At 34.0% G+C, this 20,545-nt stretch overlaps 2 protein-coding genes across 2 annotated transcripts; both read left to right on the plus strand.

The window, feature by feature from the left end:
• Positions 1 to 4,503: 4,503 nt before the first annotated feature.
• On the plus strand, positions 4,504 to 7,355 carry LOC145063718 (uncharacterized). Its single transcript, XM_079011307.1, has 4 exons — positions 4,504 to 4,576; positions 4,666 to 6,572; positions 6,649 to 6,898; positions 6,973 to 7,355. Exons 1-4 carry the CDS (start codon positions 4,504 to 4,506, stop codon positions 7,353 to 7,355), a joined length of 2,613 nt encoding a protein of 870 aa, XP_078867433.1.
• A 9,377-nt stretch (positions 7,356 to 16,732) lies between these two features.
• Positions 16,733 to 18,507, plus strand: LOC145062989 (glyoxylate/hydroxypyruvate reductase HPR3-like). Its single transcript, XM_079010586.1, has 2 exons — positions 16,733 to 17,316; positions 17,906 to 18,507. The coding sequence occupies exons 1-2, from the start codon at positions 16,855 to 16,857 to the stop codon at positions 18,431 to 18,433; spliced, it is 990 nt and encodes a 329-aa protein (XP_078866712.1). The 5' UTR covers positions 16,733 to 16,854; the 3' UTR covers positions 18,434 to 18,507.
• Positions 18,508 to 20,545: the final 2,038 nt, after the last annotated feature.

The raw sequence follows: 20,545 nt of genomic DNA on the forward strand, positions 1-20,545 counted from the left end.
TATATATATTACCTTACATATTAAATGTGAAATTTTAATTTAATAAAATGAAAAATACAATAAAATGACAAGTAGAAAATAAAAAATTCAAAATTTTTAGAAAATGTCATGTGTCCAATTGAAGGAGAGGATGACATGTGGCAAAAATACCTTCATTTATTAGAGTAGATTTTAAAATTTAAATTTTATATTATTGTTTTCATTAATTCACAAAAAGAAAATTTCTAATATATATTAAAAATTAATTTTACATATTTATTTGAATCAACGATTATAATTTCACATAACTAAAAAAAATATCTCTTAAATTAATAATTTATTTAAAATAACTGATTAATAATTTTGAGTTTTTACTATAAAAGTTTAATTAATTTTATAACCGTGGTTCCCACGGATTATAAACTAGTAAACTCATATGAGTTTAATGGATTGACACATTCCACTTACACAACAAGAAATATAGTTATTAGGGGCAACACTATTAGAGACGACAGATAGTATTAGGGACGACATGTGACAAGACATGGTTTGTCATCGTTAAAAGCTTGGATTCGCCGCTAAAGGGTCGCCTCTAATAGTCCACGTCGGCGATCCGTGTGACTTCGCCCAGAGTGAATCGTACCCGTCCGTTTTTTATATGATCCAATGGGCAGGGTTTCTCCGTACCAGGGCAATAGCGGCGACGGTAATAGAGACGACGTTGTCGTCGCTACTAGTCACCAAAAAAGCAGCGGGATATCTTCCTTCCAATGTGTCGCCCCAATTAGTGTCTTGTCGTCGCAAATAGCGTTGCTGCTAAAGGGTACGACCGCTTTACCTCCTCATCGTCTCTCAGAACAGGTTACAGCTTCACTCCAAAAATCTCTTACACGATTTCCAGTGATTTTCCGGCCAAAAACACCCTGATCCTCTCGATTTGATCGGCGACCATCACCACAAACCCTCTCATTTCTCCTTTCCTCTTCACTCCTCATATCCCCCTCATTTGGCCAACGTTGTGATACGTTTTCCGACGAAAAACTCCAATTTTCCGGCATCTGCAGCAACGGTAGGTGCTCCCTTCCCTCATTTCTCTTTCAATTTCTTTTCTAGAACGAATTTGTGTGTTAATTTTGGATTTTGGTGTGATTTTGGTAGTTTCACAGCAACATCTCCGGTGACACCGCTTCTTCTCCGGTGATACCACATTTACTCCGGCGACCTCGACCACAGCACCACCACCTAAACGATTTCCAGGTTTTTTTTTTCTGTTTTTAATGTAGGTATAAGAAATGTTGGTATATGTATGTGAAATGCATATGTATATATGTATTTGTATATGAAATGTATGACTATGTATGAAAAAATGTGTGTATAAGAGTATTTACACGTGAAATATAAATGTATATCTGTATTTGTTTATGAAATTTATGTGTATGTATGAAAAAATGTGTATAAGAGTATTTGTATGTGAAATGTATGTATATGTGAAAATTCTATGTATATTGGTGTAAATATATGATAAAATGTATGTATGCATATGAAATGTATGTATTTGTATGTGAAATGTATATGTATATGTATGAAAAAATGTATGTATATTTTTGTATATGTATGTAAAAATGTATATGTATGTATATGTGTGGATATGTATGTTAGAATGTATGTATATGTTTGTATATGTATGTAAAAATGTATGTATATGTTTGTATATGTATGTAAAATTGTATGTATATGTTTGTATATGTATGTAAAAATGTTTATGCGTATTTGACGTTATAATGTGAAATGTATATGATTGTATAATTGGAAAAAAAAATAGAAAAATATGAAATTGTACACTTGTGTTATAATTTTTCATATTATGTTATATATATATATATATATATATATATATATATATATATATATAGTGTTATAATTTCCAGGATGTTATTTTTTTGGGTTGCATTGGTTCATTTTTTGGCTGTTCTGATGAGCCATGAAGGTGATGGTGGTGACGAGCCACCACATCCGTAGGTGGAGATTTTGGTGATTGATGATAATTAATATTTATTTTAATTCATTGTATTTTATATTGTATGTATATAAAAAAAACTATCTTTACTAATATTTTTTTTTTTGCAGTTGTACCTCCAAGACGAAGAGGTATGGCAGTAAACAAGAAAATGCATCAGCTATATGAAGCAAACGACAGACAACCTCTAAAAATAATATTTGACAGAAATACTTTTGTACCGATTGGGGATGTATACGAATGTTTCATTCGGAAAGAAGTTCCTGAAGCCGATCAAATGTTTACATATCTTTCGGTAAATTATTTATTATTTATAAAGTTATATTTAACATGTTTAATTTTGATTTATTTTTAACTTCTTATTTTTTTGTAGACATATTTTGATTTTCAAGTCATTTCAAATGATCCTGATGCTAGAATTTTATGGGCATCACTGAACCATCAGATATGTCAGCGGTATAGAGGCCGCAAAATATTGCAAACGGTAAATTTATATATATGCTAGAGGGTGCGGAGGCAGCAAGGGCTCGACCCCCCGTGGGTATGGATTCAACGCGTTGGAGTGCTATTATTGACAACTTTTCAACTGATACGCATTGTAAACGTTCTAGTGTAAACAAAGAATGCTGGAAGAAGCAAATAGTTAAGAATCGTGGAGGGACGTGCAGATACGGTAGTGCTTCTTTCAAAAATGTAAGTTACATTAATGTTTATTCAGTTATAACATATTTTGCAATGTTTATTTAAGTATAACATATTTTTTTTTAATGTTAAACAAAATTTGAATAAATTTGAAGTATGTCACCGTGCACATGTCAATAAACAAGGGGAATTCATTGACCCATTAGTTGAAGAATAATATGTAAGTTATTGTTACTTAAAAATGAAGTAGAATGTTGTTTTTTTGTGTTCGTTTTGAAGTATATTAACAATCTTCGTGAAATGCATAATGTTTTAGTTGTTGAGGTTGCTTTACAAACTCAGCACATAGCCGACTCTGGTGGTGATCCGAACTCCATTGATTGGATAGCCTTATTTGAGGTGTTAGGTGCTCGAAGGGGACATGTGAGATGCATCGGGCCTTAGCCTTCCGTAGCAGGTACAAGTGCTCCTACCCAGTGGCAGTGGCAGTCACAGTCACAGATACTGCAACCAACACATGTACTTATTAATTTGTTGTAAATTTTGTTGTTTGACAGTTTGGTAGTTTGTTAGTTTGTTAAATTGTTATGAATTTGGTTGTTTGTTAAAATTTTAAGGACTTAATGTGTTTGTGACTTAATTGTTAAGTAATAATAATTTGTTTTTATAGTATGATATATTTTAACTTATATTCTTACTTTGTAGGATGTGGATGTTAATGCTTTTCTCTAAAACTCGGCATTTGTGACGGCAGTTGGAGATATTATCCGGTCATTTAGCAAGCAAGTCGACAATGCGACCAACAACGACGAGGAAAACGATGATGGGGACGACGATTATGTTATAGATGATGTTATTATGGACTTACATGATGTTAATGTGATATATTTTATGTAATGTTATTTGATGTTTTATGTAATGCAGATTTTTAAATTATAAGTTTTATAATTTTATAAATTTTGTATTTTTATAATATAAACTAATATAAAATATAAATTTTATCTAAAAAAACATTAGTGGCGACACCTTTAGGGACGATCTTAAGCATTAGCGACGACACATCCCGCCGGAATATTTGACCAGAGTAACACTGACCAGTAGTCAGAATATTATTAGGGACGACACCTTTAAGGACGACGACTGCTATTAGCAAAGACATGTATTAGGGACGACACCTTTAGGGACGAATTTTGAGTAGTAGCTACGAGGTATTTGCGGCGACCCAATTGAGACGACATGTCGTACCTAATACCTTTAGGGCGACAATCTTGCCTATTTGCGACGCATTTTGTCGTCCCTAAAGGTGCCTTTTCTTGTTGTGTTACCCTACAATTTTACTTATTAAATTTTATATTTCATTAAACTTTATACAATTTAATGATTGTTACATCATTTATTATTTTTTTTACTTATTGTTATTTTTTTAAAATTAATTATCATGAAATTAAAAATTAAAAAATACATTTAAAATTAACAGTAATTAAAAATTACAAATTAAAAATTATAAATATTTTTTAATATTAATTATATATAGACAAAATTTCACGATTGGTCCCTGTGGTTTACACAATATCGCATTTTGAGGACTTTCTAGCAAAAAGTCACGCGAATGGTCCTTAAGGTTTCATTTAATTGCGCGATTGGTCCTTGACCCTAACCCCGTCATTTTTGAGCCGTTAGTGAAGGGGTAAATTTGTCTTTTCATCTTGCAGTCACTCTAATAATCGATCATTATGCACATATACGCATGAACTCTGTAATTAAGTACAAAGATCATCTTCCTCAGCTACCCATTACCCTTTCGCATTCATCTTCTTCTCCAACAGAACACAAGGCAGAGGATCATCTGTCGATTGAAAACGATAATGGTGTTAACGTTATGGTCACTTCGTTCCAAACACACTAAAGCATCAAAGTATGATTTGGAAAGGATATACCGTAAGTGACTTACTAAAGTGATCTTTGATTTTCTCGATTTGATATTATGCCCAAATTGTTGAAATTTTTTTTGTTATTCTTTATTTAAGAGGGAATAAGCAACTATTTCAATCTGAAAATCCATCATGGTGGGATATTCACGAAAAGCCCTGGGAGAAGGTACGTAGATGGAACAATAGACTATGTTGACTTCGTAGATATTGACGTTTTCTCTGTGCATGAGTTGGATACAATGGTTCGAGAAATAGGGTATGTAGAAGGGCAAACTTTGTATTATCATTTTCTTATTCCAGAAGTAGAGTTGGACTTTGGTCTGTTACCTCTAGGAAATGATGGGGATGTGCATGTATTGTCAAATTATGTGGAAAAAAATAACCTTTTAAGTATCTACATAGAGCATGGGCATACAAGGGTTAACAGTTATTTTTTGTCCCCCACCAAGGTTATTATTGAGGAGTTGGTTACTGATGTATCCCCTAAACTAGATAGGAACCAAAAGAAGGGAAAAGTTGTTGGGTCTTCTAGTATAAAATTAGACTACTCCCAGTCCATTGTGCCATATGGAACATTTGATGGACCTTCACAAGTGATACAGGATAGTGAGCCAGTTATGGATGATGAGCCAGTTATGACTGATGAGCCGGTTTTGAATGATGAACCAGTTGTGAATGATGAACCAGATTTGAATGATGAACCAGTTATGAATGATGTACCTGTTATGAATGATGTGCCAATCATAGATGACCAATATGATGAGCCAGTTATGAATAATGATCCAGTTGTAAATGATGAATATGATTGTGAGGATAGTGCAGATGAAAGTGATTTTGATAGTCAGCATGATGCAAAAAAAACAGTGTTTGATGAGGAACCTTTGATAGATGATGTGGAGGTGAACATGATCAACTTCTGTAGTGTACTTGATGAAGACGTGGACTTGGGCCAGCTTGATCCGATAAACAATAATACTAAGGAACATGAAGACATTGAAGATGAACCTTTAGAAGTCTTAGACAATGATGTACTTGAGTCATTTGCTAGTGAAAAAGAGCCTAGGAAGAAATTGTTAAGGTCCATTCTAAAACCAGTTGCTTGTTCATCTGGTGAGGTTCACACTAAAGCTTTTAAGATTGGTCAGACGTTCAAGGAAAAGGAAAAAATAAGAGAAGTTATTGCCAACTACTCTGTAAAAGAAAGGATGGATCTACATTATGTAAAGAATGACAAGACAAGAGTTAGGGTAAAGTGTAGGGGTATTGTTCCTGAATTGACTGGTGACAGTAATAAAGATAGGGGCAATTTAGTACTTTCCAAGAAAACAACTTGTCCATGGGTTCTTTTTATATCTAGGGCAGATGAGAAACAACTTTGGACTGTCAAAACATACGAAGATTCCCATTCTTGTTTGCAAACAAGGACAGTGAGGGCTTGTTCATCTAAGTTTCTAGCTAACAACATATTGCATCAAGTTGAAAGTAACCCCAAGATCCCTACACGTGCTTTACAAGAGGAGTTAGTACAGAGGTATTCACTTTCAATATCAAAGATGAAAGTATTTCGGGCCAAAGCTATGGCAAAACAATATGTTTATGGTGATTATGAAAAGCAGTACGGTGTTTTGAGAGAATATGCCATGGAATTGAAGTCAAAGAATCCAGGAACAACTGTGAAGATAGATGTCGAAACTGAACCCAATGTGTCTTCTGAGACAAGGATCTTCAAACGGATATATATATGCTTAGGTCCATTGAAGGAGGGATTTAAAAAAGGTTTGAGGGATTTTCTTGGATTTGATGGTACGTTTTTGAAGGGTCCCTTTCCAGGACAAATTCTTACTGCAGTTGGGCTTGATTCGAACAATGGCATTTACCCAGTTGCATATGCCATTGTAGAGACTGAAAATATTAACTCTTGGACATGGTTTTTGGAACACTTGGGTGATGACTTAGATTTGAATTCTTCATCTAACTTCACTTTCATTTCAGATCGGCAAAAGGTACCCTCTAACTTTTTATTCACTTTTACTTTTTTTCATTATTTCATTTACTAACTTATTTTAATTGTACTCACAGGGAATCTTGGCTGCAATAGAGAAGTTATTTCCATCAGCTGAGCAAAGGTTCTGTTTAAGACATGTGTATGACAACATGAAATTGAAACACAAAGGAGATGAATTGAGGGAAGCAGTATGGTGTTGTGGAAAAGTATACAACATACCAAAATTTAATAGGGCTATGGAGAAACTGAAAAAGCTTAACCCAGAAGCACATGAGTGGTTAAGTAAAATTCCTGCAAAACACTGGGCAAGATCCCATTTCTCTGGTAAGTATCATACTCTTTTCACTAACATATTTCATAACTGATTTTAGTAATTAATTGTTTGGTTTTATATATAGGAAGGGCATTGACTGATAGTTTAACAAATAACTTGTGTGAGGTATTTAACTCCAAGCTAGATGAGGCAAGGGACAAGCCTATAATCACTTGTTTGGAATATATTAGAGAATACCTCACAAAGAGAATAGTAAATGTTCATAAGGTGCTAGACAAATGCAAAGGTTCTCTAAGTACAACTGCAACAACAATCTTAGAAAACAATAAGACAGAGGCAAGTAAGATGAGGGTTCTATTTAATGGAGCTGATAAATATCAAGTGACTGGTCTATGGATGGAGCAGTATGTTGTGAATTTGAAAGAGAGGAGTTGCACTTGCAGGAAATGGGACATTACAGGTATTCCATGCCAGCATGCTATTGCTGCAATGTATGATAAGATGTAGAATGGGTCAGAATGTGGAGATCCTGAGGCTTGGGTGAGCAAATGTTACTGGCTCAGTACATGGAATGCTATGTACCAACACACAATTGACCCAATAAATGGAAGGAGCATGTGGCCTACATCTGATTGTCCAACAACCCTTCTCCCACCCAAACATCACAAACAGGTTTGTTGTCATACATGTTTTGTTTAATTTAACTTGAAACTATTTAATAAACTTGTTAATATGTAACCATATGAATTTGTTTATAGGTTGGTAGGCCAAAGAAAAAAAGGAAGAGGGCAGTTGATGAGCCAATTCAAAGTACCAAGTTAAGTAGGAAACACTTGACAGTCACTTGTAGCAAATGCCACAACAAAGGTCACAATGCTAGGACTTGCAAGGGGCAGGGAGGTCCTAGTGAAGCTGGATAGGGGGTGGACAAAAGAAGGGAAAACATGTTGTAGCTTAGTTTGTATTTCTAAGTAATCTTTTTCTATTATGTCTAATTAAAGTTAGAACATGTTTACTAAGTTTGGTTATGGTATGTCAATCAAAACAACTACTTTTGATAGGTCTTTTGGGTATTCTATGTTTGTAACATGATATTACACTTACATGCATTATGGTTAATGGTAATGCTACTTTGGTAATTAGTTTTTTGGCTATGTTACTGCACTTTGATAATCAACATTACACTTACATGCAATCAAATTGACAATTTCCTTCCTTGCTAATATAATATCCATCACATTAAAACAAAACATCAAACTTACATTACATATTATATCTGTTACATTTTCTTGTCCCAACATTACATACAATCATAGGGAAAATCCTTCAAAAGCTATGAAAAAAATGGGACCAAAACACAGATTCCAAGTTATAGATTTCCCCCCCCCCCCAAATGCTTCTTGATTTTTTACTTGAAAAGGTAACACACCATGAAAAACAACCAACTCAGACAAAGTAGCCATTTCACCATCATCAATCTTGCTTCGAGATTGTTTCTTCCACGCAACAACCCCGGAATCACAACAGTTGACCTAGGGCACATGGGAGGGTCGAACCATCCAAAAAAGCTGCATGTTCCTCCTAACCTTGAGCATGACCAAAATCGACGACCTGGGTTCAAGTCAGTCCACGATGTCACCAAAATCGCCGGCCTTCCACAGTGGCATATCACCATCTTCTTCAATTTTGGAATAGAATGTGAGTAGGGAGGGAAGAACAGAAGCAAGGAACGAGAAGTAGAAGGATACAAAGGCGGACCTTAAATTATATAATCTGATGCACAACAAGATGAAAAGACAAATTTACCCCTTCACTAACGGCTCAAAAATGACGGGGTTAGGGTCAAGGACCAATCGCGCAATTAAATGAAACCTTAAGGACCATTCGCGTGACTTTTTGCTAGAAAGTCCTCAAAGTGCGATATTGTGTAAACCACAGGGACCAATCGTGAAATTTTGTCTTATATATATATATATGTGTGTGTGTGTGAGAGAGAGGAGAGAGAGTATAGAGTTTAGTGGGGATTTAACTTCACATTCTATTGAATCCTAGTCATTTTCCCATAATGAGATTTTGAGTTTAATGAGATTAAACTCCACATTAAACCTCTCATTAAACTCTCATTGGAGATGGCCTTAGGTTATCCGTTATACCCACCACTAACCACTATAGTGGTGGGTGCCACATAATCACCACTAACTACCACTAAAAGCTTGGGATACTCACCACTATATCCCGCTTATTTTTTTATTATTAAAATAAAAAAAAATATTTTTTTAATTAATTAAAGTTTAGTGTGAGGTGGAGAAAGGTAGAGAGAGAGAGAAAAATAGAGATAGAAGTTGATTGGATGTGGTGTTTGGTGCTCTCCACCCCAAATGACCACGAAATAGTTCCACCACTATCCACACTAGCACCTTGGGATGGTGTTCATAATTATGGTTAGTGGACACCTAGACCACTAACCCTCTCGTGATGACCATACCAGATGGTCTTAGGCTTAAGGGAATGGACCGTTGTTTGGCAGCATTCAGTGCCACATAGACAAGGTAACACCCCCCCCCCCCCCCCTTTATGTAGTCTTGGGTGTTGTTTGACCACACCTCTCTTAGTTTCTGTTGCACTCCTTTTTCTCGCTCTCTTCTTTAATGTGTCTTTCTCTCTCTCTCTCTCTCTCTCTCTCTCTTCTTCTCTCCCATCTCTCTCTTTCGCTACCATAGTTCTCACACCCTAGGTGTGGTAAAGAGCCACACTTTGTGTGGTATAAATGATGTGGCTCCTACGTGTCACAGGAAGAAGTACGGTTCTTATGACACCACTCCATCCAACCTTATGAGTCCCACTTTTTTAAAGAGTTATCTATTAAAATAAATAGACCTTTTTTATGAATTTTTAACATTGGGTTGAGGTTTACTTATTCGTTAAAATACTTCAATTTTAAATGAGTTGAAAAATATTATGGCTTGGTTGATATAAAATGAAAATTTTTCTCTATTGTGTTTGCAATGTATGATGATATAAAATTTGTTTTTTATTGTCAAATAAATTAAAAAGTAAATTACATAACCAAACAATTTTATTTTTGTTTTTATATTAAATATTATTTTTAAAGAAAATGATCAAACTTTTATTTGTCAAATAAATTGAAAAGTAAATTATGTAACATAACCAAACTATTTTTTTTTTATTTTAATGTTATTTTTAAAGAAAATGATATAACTTTTATTTAATAGAAACTTCATTTATTTTAAAGTTAAATTTATTAGACTCTTATCCACTCAAACATATATTTTTTTATTGAATTTAAAAGTAATATGTAAAGAAAAATATAACTTTTTAAAACAAATATTATGAATGTTAGATGCAGGTAAATATGGGTGTAAAGGTGGGGGAGACATGGACATGGAGATGGTCATTTATGTGCATGTATGGGTGTGGGTGGGTGGGTGGGGGTGAGACATGGACATCAAGATGGGTATGTGAGTGCATGTGTGGGTGTGGGTGGGTTGGGGTGAGGTGGGTATGGGAAGGCATATGGGTATAGGTGACGGTTATGTGTGCGAGGGTGTGGGGAATTGTTTCATGATGTTGCTCAAATTTTGTTAAGTAATCGGAAGCATTTTTCACGAAAAAAACCCTTGCTCACTCCCATTGCAATTTGCAAATGAACTCTAGTCACACGATTTGTGCTTTACTCGCGAATGTATTCTTTGTGTTGGAATATGATAAATTTGGATCTATTTAGTTACATAGCTTTTGTTTTTGTAGAGACAAAGAACATGGTTTGGCATGCAGAATTAAAGATTGCACAATTGAACATGGTGATTTGGGTGTTTAAGAAATATATTGAATGTATATGGTGTTACAAAAAAAAGGACATAGATCTACATCTACATAATTAACACACACTTACACACTCACTTCTACTTCTCTCAAGCACACCTCTACAAGTGGACAAACCCACCTTATATAGAGGTGTTTACATGTCTCTCTTTCACTCTAAAATACAAATAGGTCAAAAGGCTAAAGCACTACATGCAAGTGGGTTTTACAAAAGTCAAACATTTACAAAGTCATGAATGAATAACTTTGCACCCCCAACATTCTCCCCCTCAAAGTTAGGAATGAATGACTCACTTCAAATCTTCCAAAATCAAGCACTACACGGTTCGAGCCTCAAAGGTGACACATGTCGAAACGAACTTCAATCTTCAATTCTTCCATGATTCTTCAATTTGGGCTCTAGGATGTGAGACCATACAAACCAAGCAGCAACGAATGATTAAGAGTATTCCAAACTCCAAATAATCACCCAAAAGTTGCGCATAAAAACACACCCCAAAAATCTTCAATAATTCCAAACCCATTTCGAATACATCACTTCCGAACTTCCAATTGCATCATCTCGTGGCTTCAAAACTTCAAGATCACTTCGGTCATCAAATCCGCGTAATATGAAAAATTCAAGTTCGAATTTCCATATAAAACTTCTCCCCCTTTTATAATCGAAATTTGATTATAAAACTCCAAAGGAAAAAGAACGTGCTCTATTCGGAATTTTTCGTGTCAAAACTCCCCCTTAACATGTGGCATAAACTTTGTGCTTCAATCCGGAAAACCCAAAAAATAATCAATTTTTAACTTCATTCACGGATCGCCTTTGACAAAATTTCTTAAAAATGGGTAGAAATTGTCAATTTCAAAATTCTGCAGTGACCCGTTGTGCCCAAAACAACAAAATATGCAAAACTCTCCCCCTTTTTCAAAGCTGGGTAGAAAGTGTCAATTTGCACAAACTGCAGGGGCCTGAAATGCACAATCTTCAATTTTAAGCAAAAAATAGTCCTTTTCGAATTTGGGTGCAAACTACCAAAAATTCGAAGTCTCAGGGATCATCTTCGTAATTTCTGCCCTTTTTGCTCAAACATACAAAGACTAGTTCCAAACATACGAAGCCTCAAACAATTTTCGAAGTTGGGTGAAAAGTGTCAAACATACGAAACTTGCTTTAATTTTCGAAGTGTCAAAAATTCGAAGGTTCAGGGGCTGTTTTCGAAACTTTTTCCTTTTCCATGTCAAAACACACGAAGACTCCTCCATTTATACGAAGAGTTGAAAAAATTGTTAAACATCCGAAGCTTGAGGGACTGAAGTTGAAATTTTGATTTTCTTTTTCAATTCATAGGAAGAACGAAGGATACGAAGAATTGAACAGTAAAACTCTTCTTATGTTCAATTAGTAACCCTTAGGATATTCATCATACCAACCCTTCGTATTTATGATTTTTTGTTTTTCGTTGATTGACCACATACTCTTCGAATCGACCAACCCCAAAATCCAACATTCGTTCGTTATCAAGTATCGACCCTTCGTTCTTGATTTTTCGTCATCTGTTCTTCGTTCCTTATAGTTAGTCATCGACATCAATGACTCCAAATCAACATATCTTCTCTTTGACTAACACGGACCAACTATCGATCCTTCGAACACCATTCAACACAAAATCCATATATTCGTGTTTTCATTCCAACCCAAAACGAAAAACTTTCGTTCATTCAATCATCAACCGCCGACTCCAATAAACCCATTTCGTCGACCATCAAACCTTGATTCAATCTTCGATTATTGATTCCAACACTTCTTCGTAAACATTGACTTTAATTTCAAGCTATCCCAATCGAAAATCAACCTAGACGTTCATAGTTGAGCCATCGATTACCGAAACTTTATCATTCTCTAATCGAGCATCAATATCAAATCAACAATAATATTTTGACAATCAAAACACACACTTGAAATCGATTCCAGCATAAACATCTGAGTTTGTTATCCTCAGTTCGTTCCCAATCTATCTTCTTCTAGCATCGATCAAGAACGAAATCACAGCAATAGCTGTTCATTCTCAAACGTTCTTTGACTTTCGAAAGTCAAATATCCAAAATCGACAATTTCAACTTCAAAACAATTTCAGATCAAAACCAAAACTTCTGTTCTTCATCCGTTTCAAGTGTTCTTGCCCAATTTCATAGAAATCAAAAATCAATTGTCGATTTCTAGAATAAGATTTGAATAAAATCGATTTGAAGATTGAACACATGATACAAAATTGATTCAGAACTCAGATTTAAACACAATAACAATCGATTTTCAAGAACATGATGTATTGAAGCGAAGTCAAAAATCGAGAATACGATGTACAAGCAGTGAAGCACGATATGATGAAGTCACGATCAGTAAATATGGATTGTTCAAATGTTTATGAGTTATTGGGCTTACAAAGAGTTCTTATTGGATCGATTGAAATTGAATGGGCTTAATAATATCATGAACAGTAATGTAGAAAGATATTTGGACTGATTCTTGAATGGAAGATTCGTTTTTGAATTAAGAACAAATATGAACAATATTAGACCATATTATCTGATTTTCGATTCAAACAATAATTGCCAATTTGGAATTGAATCAATCAAACGAATATGAGATTGGATCGGCTTTGATCAACGAAAAAAAATATTGGATCACAGCAAATGGGTTTTTCAAGAAAAATTTGATCCAACGAGTCAAATGATCACAAATCAAAAACGCAACACACGAATTCAATGAAATTAAGAGAGATCATAGAGAGAGACTCACCAAAATTGATCAAATTGCGACAAAATTTGCCAAACCGAGAATCGTTCTTCAAAAATCACCTTGATCTTGAAGACCCGCTCTGATACCAATTGTAGAGACAAAGAACATGGTTTGGCGTGCAGAATTAAAGATTGCACAATTGAACATGGTGATTTGGGTGTTTAAGAAATATATTGAATGTATATGGTGTTACAAAAAAAGGACATAGATCTACATCTACATAATTAACACACACTTACACACTCACTTCTACATCTCTCAAGCACACCTCTACAAGTGGACAAACTCACCTGATATAGAGGTGTTTACATCTCTCTCTCTCACTCTAAAATACAAATGGGTCTAAAGGCTAAAGCACTACATGCAAGTGGGTTTTACAAAAGTCAAACATTTACAAAGTCACGAATGAATAACTTTTCACCCCAACAGTTTTTTTATAGTTAGTTGTTTATATATATATATATATATATATATATATATATATATATATATATATATATATATAGAGAGAGAGAGAGAGAGAGAGAGATAGTTTAAAAAAAATAAACAAAAAACACTTAAATCATTGTACATCTATGGCTATAGGGTACATATCGATGATTTTAAAAGTATTTTTGATTTTTGTAAGTTTTAGCTTGTGTTTGTTGGATCAGCGAAAAACTATTGTAAATTAATTAAAAATAATGTTTGATAACTTAGTTGATAACTAGCTGAAATGTGTAAAATTTTATAAAAGAGCATGTAGAAGAATGAGCTTTTGATAATTAATAAAGGGTATATTTTGAAGAATTTTAAAATACTCAATAAACTTGTTGAAACGCAAGTCTAAATAACTTTTTAAAATGTTAGTTTATAAGCTAATTTTGATTTGACAAAATTACAACCTAAAACAAATTCTAAAATAAGGTAACTTATAAATTAGTTGTAGTGTGTGTGTGAGAGAGAGAGAGAGAGAGAGAGAGATAGAGAGAGAGAGAGAGGTTTAAAAAATTAATAACAAAAAAACCTAAATCATGGTCCATTTAAAAACATAAAATTATTTCATTACATGGATCGATAGAATTTTCAAATTCAAACTCACCCCTTCATTGTTCTCCCTATGATTGGAAGGAGAAGGATTTTGAGTTTGTTAGCGGAAGTTAGGATGATGTGGCTTTGTAGTAGTAAATATACAAAAAGGAAATGGTGGTGCTTCATGTGATGGACTTATGAGTTTGAATCTTGTTTTTTATATTTTTGGTGGCGGTGGTGGTTGGATTTTCCAATGTAGTGGTGGCCGGAAAGATGATGAGGCTGATGGTGTTTTTCAAGTAAGAGAGAAAGAGTAAGGAGTGGGGTAGGTGGGTGGGGTTAATTTATTTTTACTTTTTTATAAGATAATATATAAAATAAAGTATAAAATAAAATATAAAGGACAAAAAAAATTATGGCAAAATGATAGGCAAACCATAAAATAAATTCCATATGGTTTGATTTTGAAAAACCATAAAGACTTGATGCCTTCACAAGATCACCATCTTCTTGCTGCCTTCACAAGATCACCATCATCACAATACTAATTGTGTTCCAGCCACCTTCACGATCAAGAAACATGCATACATTTTTTCTGATAGCAGATTATCTTATAAGAACATAAAATGAAAAAGGAAATAAAAAATGATAGAAGGGCATATGCAGTAAACAACAGATTACCCCAGTCCTGGACACCATTGAATCCTCATAGCAGTCATGACACTTGAAGCTTTCACCATTAAATTTCTCAATAGGGGTTCCCTTTTTTTCCCTTCGAATCCCAACAAAAAGATCACTATTTTCAGCTTTAAGAAACACAATCGGATTTGACGAACATAGTGACGGTGGAATGGTGGTGTTTCTGGGTATCAACATCGTCATAACACTACTTAGGGTTTCAAGCCTTAGCGACAGAGGGGTGAAATCGAGAAAAAGCAGATCCTGAACTTTTTCGTTTCCTTCGCCATTCAAAATGGTTGCCTGCACTGCATCTTCAAAAGCCGCCATAAGTATACTGAATCCTTAGCAGGGGGTCAAAGGTGGCGGTGGGTAGGGTTTAGACTTGTCCCCCTCGTTCCAGTCGCCTCTACAAACCCTAACTTCGTCCATCTCCTTCTCCAACATGTCGCTTTCTCATCAGATCTTGAAGACGAAAACCCTAGTTCCGATTGAGAAGGGTGGTTATGCTATTGTAAAAGCGGCTTTCAAAACATATTGGAGATGGTGGTGTGGGAATCAGATCAGATTCAATGGTTGCATGGTCGTGGTGACGACAAGGAGAAATGTGATGGTTGGATGGAAGATGGATAGAAATGATTCTAGTTCGCCGAAGATAATAACGACGAGAATGTTATGGTTTCAGGAATTCGAGCATTAGGGTTTCAGGGCATAGGAGTTAACAGAAGAAAGGAAGAGGACAACATAGGGTGGTGATGGCGGATGGTGGTGGCAATTAGGGTGTTCTTGAGTGTGTGTTTTCCTGTGTGTGTGTGTGAGAGAGAGAGAGAGAGAGAGAGAGAGAGAGAGAGAGAGGAGATGAGAGGTTCCAACGGTGTATGTGTGTGAGAGAGAGAGAGAGTATTTTTTATTTTAATTTATGTAATAAAAAATTGAAAAAAAAGTATGAAGAGCAAAATCGTTATTTTATAAAAAAAATCAAACCAAAATTAACGACACTCGCAACAAAATGAAACTTTTTGGACCATTGATGCTAGTCCAAATCTGTTTGGCCCAAAATGACAATTTTCGACTCTTGCAATTTTATCTAATTATAATGACAACGTAACTTGTAAAAAAAAAAAATCGGTTTATATGACCCAATAACACCCATTTGTACAAAAGATGCTAAAAAGCTCTATGTGTGCAAATAAGTTCAAAATAAAAAACACACCACTTTTTAAAAAAATAAATCCCAGAAGGTATTACATATTTTCTATTCATCCCTATTCCCTACTTTATTCTAAACCCAAAACAATTTAAACCTGACAACCTCAACACACCAAAACTGAACAATTTTATGCCATCAGGTACTAACGATACATTATTATCGGGGACCTAACATTTATTCCTGAAATGTATTTTAAAACTTCAATATGCTTTTTATTTTAATCAAGTAATCAACTGATCATAAGATTGTTAAAAACACATATGCATGTGATCCAAACTAAAATTATTGAAAAGTAGTTATTTTATGACATCAAATATTTATTGCGACTTTTGCAGAAGATAATCAAATTCAAATCATATTCGAACTTGACTAACTTTATCAAATTGTGGTCTGGAACATATAATATAAGATGCGATCCCAAATTATCACCCACTTCTACCAATCGGGATTCAGGAGTTCAGTTCCTTATCTTGATGGATCCAGAAGACCACCAATCCCCGTCGGATTTCCGACAAGTACTAATCCTCCGTCCACCTCCTGTTTTCGCCGTCCACGAACAATACTTCTCCAACAAATTCCAGATCTTGAAAGCATACGACTCACCCTTACCTACTCACGACTTCCTCCGATCATACGCGCAATCCGTTAGAGTCGTCCTATGCTCCGGCGTACGTCCAATAACGGCTGAAGTGATACGCGACCTGCCGGCTCTCAAACTCGTTGTCTCCTCCGCTACTGGCGTCAACCACATCGACATGGCTGAGTGTCGCCTCCGCGGAATTACGGTAACTAATGTTGCAGATGTGTTTTCTGATGATGTAGCTGACGCCGCCGTAGGGCTTTATATCGACGTCATGAGGAAAATTACCGCCAGTGACAGGTTTGTTCGCGGTGGACAGTGGCCGGTTACAGGGGAGTATCCTCTTGGTTCCAAGGTCAGTTTGTGACATATAGGAGAAATGATTTTATTGATAAAATAATATTGATTATTGATTATTGATTATTGATAAATATATAAAACACTCTATTAATTACAAACCCTTTACAAACAAAAGCTATTAATATATTTTAAAATATAAATAAGTAAAATATAATCTTAAAATAAAAATCCTAAAAAGTTATTAAGTTAATTTTCAAGTTTATAACTAATTAAAACATAAACATACAGCATTAACGGGTCTATTTAATTTATGGTTGTGTTTGGAGTGTATAATTTTATTATGGTTGTGTTTGGAGCACATAATTTTATTTTTTGACTTTGTTTCAATTTATTATCCGGTGATTTACAAAAATAGCTTATAAACTGTTTTCTCAACAAGTTGATTTACCAACTTACGTATGTTAATTTCGTACAATTTAGTTCATCTTTGCACTTAAAAAACGATCTTTTGATTATGTCGAGTTACATCTAATATTACATATCTAATACATATTTATTTTCTAAGAAAATATATCAAATACCATGATATTATAAATCTCAATAATTTTATGATTGAATTAAATGATATGATGCTTTAATTTTAGATAGGAGGAAAAAGAATCGGAATTGTTGGTCTTGGAAACATTGGTTCAAGAGTTGCCACAAGACTAAAGGCCATGGGTTGCGTAGTCTCATATACTTCAAGGCACAAAAAACACTCCACTCCATTCATTTTTTATCCAAATGTCCTCCAACTAGCTTTGAATTCAGATGCCCTCATTATTTGTTGTGCACTGACTAATGACACACGCCATATGGTCAACAATACAGTAATAAAGGCATTAGGAAAAACAGGAGTCATTGTTAATGTGGCCCGTGGAGCCATTATTAATGAGGTGGAGTTGGTGAACTGTTTAGTTGAGGGAGAGATTGGAGGTGTTGGTTTGGATGTTTTCGAGAATGAACCAAACGTACCTACACAGATGCTTGAATTAGACAATGTTGTGCTTTTACCTCATAGAACAGCCTTCACGAGAGAATCGTTTCATGATGCTGCTCAAATTTTGTTAAGTAATCTAGAAGCGTTTTTCACAAATAAACCCTTGCTCACTCCCGTTGCAAATCAATTCTAGTCACACAATATGTGCCTTACTTGCAAATGTATTCTCTTGTGTTTGAATATGATAAGTTTTGATATATTTAGTTACATAGCTTTCATTTTTCATGCATAAATGTAGTTTGTGTTTTTCTAATGTGTGTGTGTGTGTGTGTGTGTGTGTGTGTGTGTGTGTGTGTGTGTGTGTGTGTGTGTGTGTGTGTGAGAGAGAGAGAGAGAGAGAGAGAGAGAGAGAGAGCAGGGCTGGTTCGGAGGATTCGAATGCCTAGGACGAAGTGTATAAAAAAGGCTCTTAGGCTTTAACATGTAACGAATTAAATTACATAAACTAATTTTTTATTAAAATGATGATAAACTTTATAGCACTAAACAAAGTCAAACCATAGTATTTTAACCAGTTAAACAATTACACAATTAAACATACCATGAATCTGAAAAATTGATAATATATTTAATCTATAATTTATTCAATCATTCAACTGATTTAAGTATGCAATTGAATTGACAATTATAATTTACAAATCATAATCCTTAATTCATTAATTCCTCATAATCTATTACATTACCAAGAATCAAGAATGAAGAAGAAGAATCATTGATAAAGTGAATAAGTGATCGACCCTCACCTAGAATGGTAGAATCTGTTGTATCGGAGGATTGCTACTGTTGCAATCGATTTTTTTAAGATGTTGCTGGCTTGCTACAATCGATCGCTGCTTCATGCGTTTTTTTCTTTGATTTGGCGTTGTGCTGCACTGCCGCTGTTATGATGCTGTTGGATTGCTTGGGCTGAAACGGACGTACACACCATATACTTAAAAAAAATGGGCCCCTTCAAATTTTGGGCCATGTTCCCATGCACATGTTGCACCTGCCCTAAGTCGGGCCTGAGAGAGAGGTAAAAAAATTAACAAAAAATACTTCCAATTATAGGTTATCCATGGCTACTCAGTACATATAGACGAATTTAAAAGTATTTTTGTTCTTTGTAAAATTTATGTTATGTTTGATGGATTATTTAAAAAACTAGTTGTCATTTGATTAAAAATAACGTTTGCTAGACTAGTTAATAACTAATAGAAATATGTAAAATTCTATAAAAGAGTGTGTAACATTTTTATAACTAATAAAATGTATAGTTTGAAGAATTTAAAAAATGCTCAATAAACTTGTTGAAACGCTAGTTTGAATAATTTTTTTAAAAATTAGCTTGACAAACATTATTATCTAAAATAGTTTATAAAATAGGTTAACTAATAAATGAGAGACAGAGAAAGTTAAAAAAAATAACAAAAAAATACCTAAATCATAATGCATCGATGGGTAATTGGGTACATAATACATATAGATGGATTAATTTAAGTATTTGTGATATTTAGAAGTTTTGTACTTAAAAATTTGAAGTGATTAATAACAACCGTAACGAACTTTAGAGTTAAAAAATTTATATTTCAAAAGCCTAAGGCTGTGTTGCTGTGTTTGACAAGCCAAAAATTAGCTTATAAGCCAGCTTTTTGAAAATCTATTTAAACTAGCTTTTTAGGAGTTTTTTTTTTTTTTTTTTTTAAAATTTTTTTCTAAATATACCCCTTAATTAATTATAGAAACAAATACTCTTAAATGTCATTTTATATAATTTTATATATTTCAACTAGTTTTATCAAATGTCATTTTTTATCAGCTAGTTTTTCAGCTATAAGCTAACTTTTTATTTAACAACTAGTTTTTGAACTGGTACGCCAAACATAACCTAAATAGTAAATATTTATAACGATATCATTTGACCTTACAATATTCTACATATACATAAAAAATGCATTCAATTAGAAAGCAAATGACAAACAGTCAATAAATAATGGGATAATATTTTCTGGATGACAACTAATTTTCTTCATGATTTAGATAAAATGCATGCCGGTCTATTGATTTTGAAGGTCATGTACGAAAAATAAAAAATAAACACTATATATATATATATATATATATATATATATATATATATATATATATATATAAACAAAGGTTGTTAATACTACTAATGTGTTCTAATTGATTAATATTGATGAGAGCAAATAATAATAATAATAATAATAATAATAATAAATAATGATGGATTAAGGTGGGTAAG

This window comes from Lactuca serriola, chromosome 7 (genome assembly GCF_051521515.1).
Source record: "Lactuca serriola cultivar US96UC23 chromosome 7, Lser_US96UC23_V15, whole genome shotgun sequence".
In the NCBI taxonomy this organism is placed as follows: domain Eukaryota; kingdom Viridiplantae; phylum Streptophyta; class Magnoliopsida; order Asterales; family Asteraceae; genus Lactuca; species Lactuca serriola.

Bases quoted from the DNA above. Each gene is read 5' to 3' on its own strand.
- LOC145063718 (XM_079011307.1), top strand. From the start codon at position 4,504: ATGGTGTTAACGTTATGGTCACTTCGTTCCAAACACACTAAAGCATCA. The intron at 4,577-4,665 runs GTAAGTGACTTA...TCTTTATTTAAG, and splicing joins TGATTTGGAAAGGATATACC to AGGGAATAAGCAACTATTTC. The intron at 6,899-6,972 runs GTAAGTATCATA...TTTTATATATAG, and splicing joins GGCAAGATCCCATTTCTCTG to GAAGGGCATTGACTGATAGT.
- LOC145062989 (XM_079010586.1), top strand. From the start codon at position 16,855: ATGGATCCAGAAGACCACCAATCCCCGTCGGATTTCCGACAAGTACTA. The intron at 17,317-17,905 runs GTCAGTTTGTGA...CTTTAATTTTAG, and splicing joins AGTATCCTCTTGGTTCCAAG to ATAGGAGGAAAAAGAATCGG.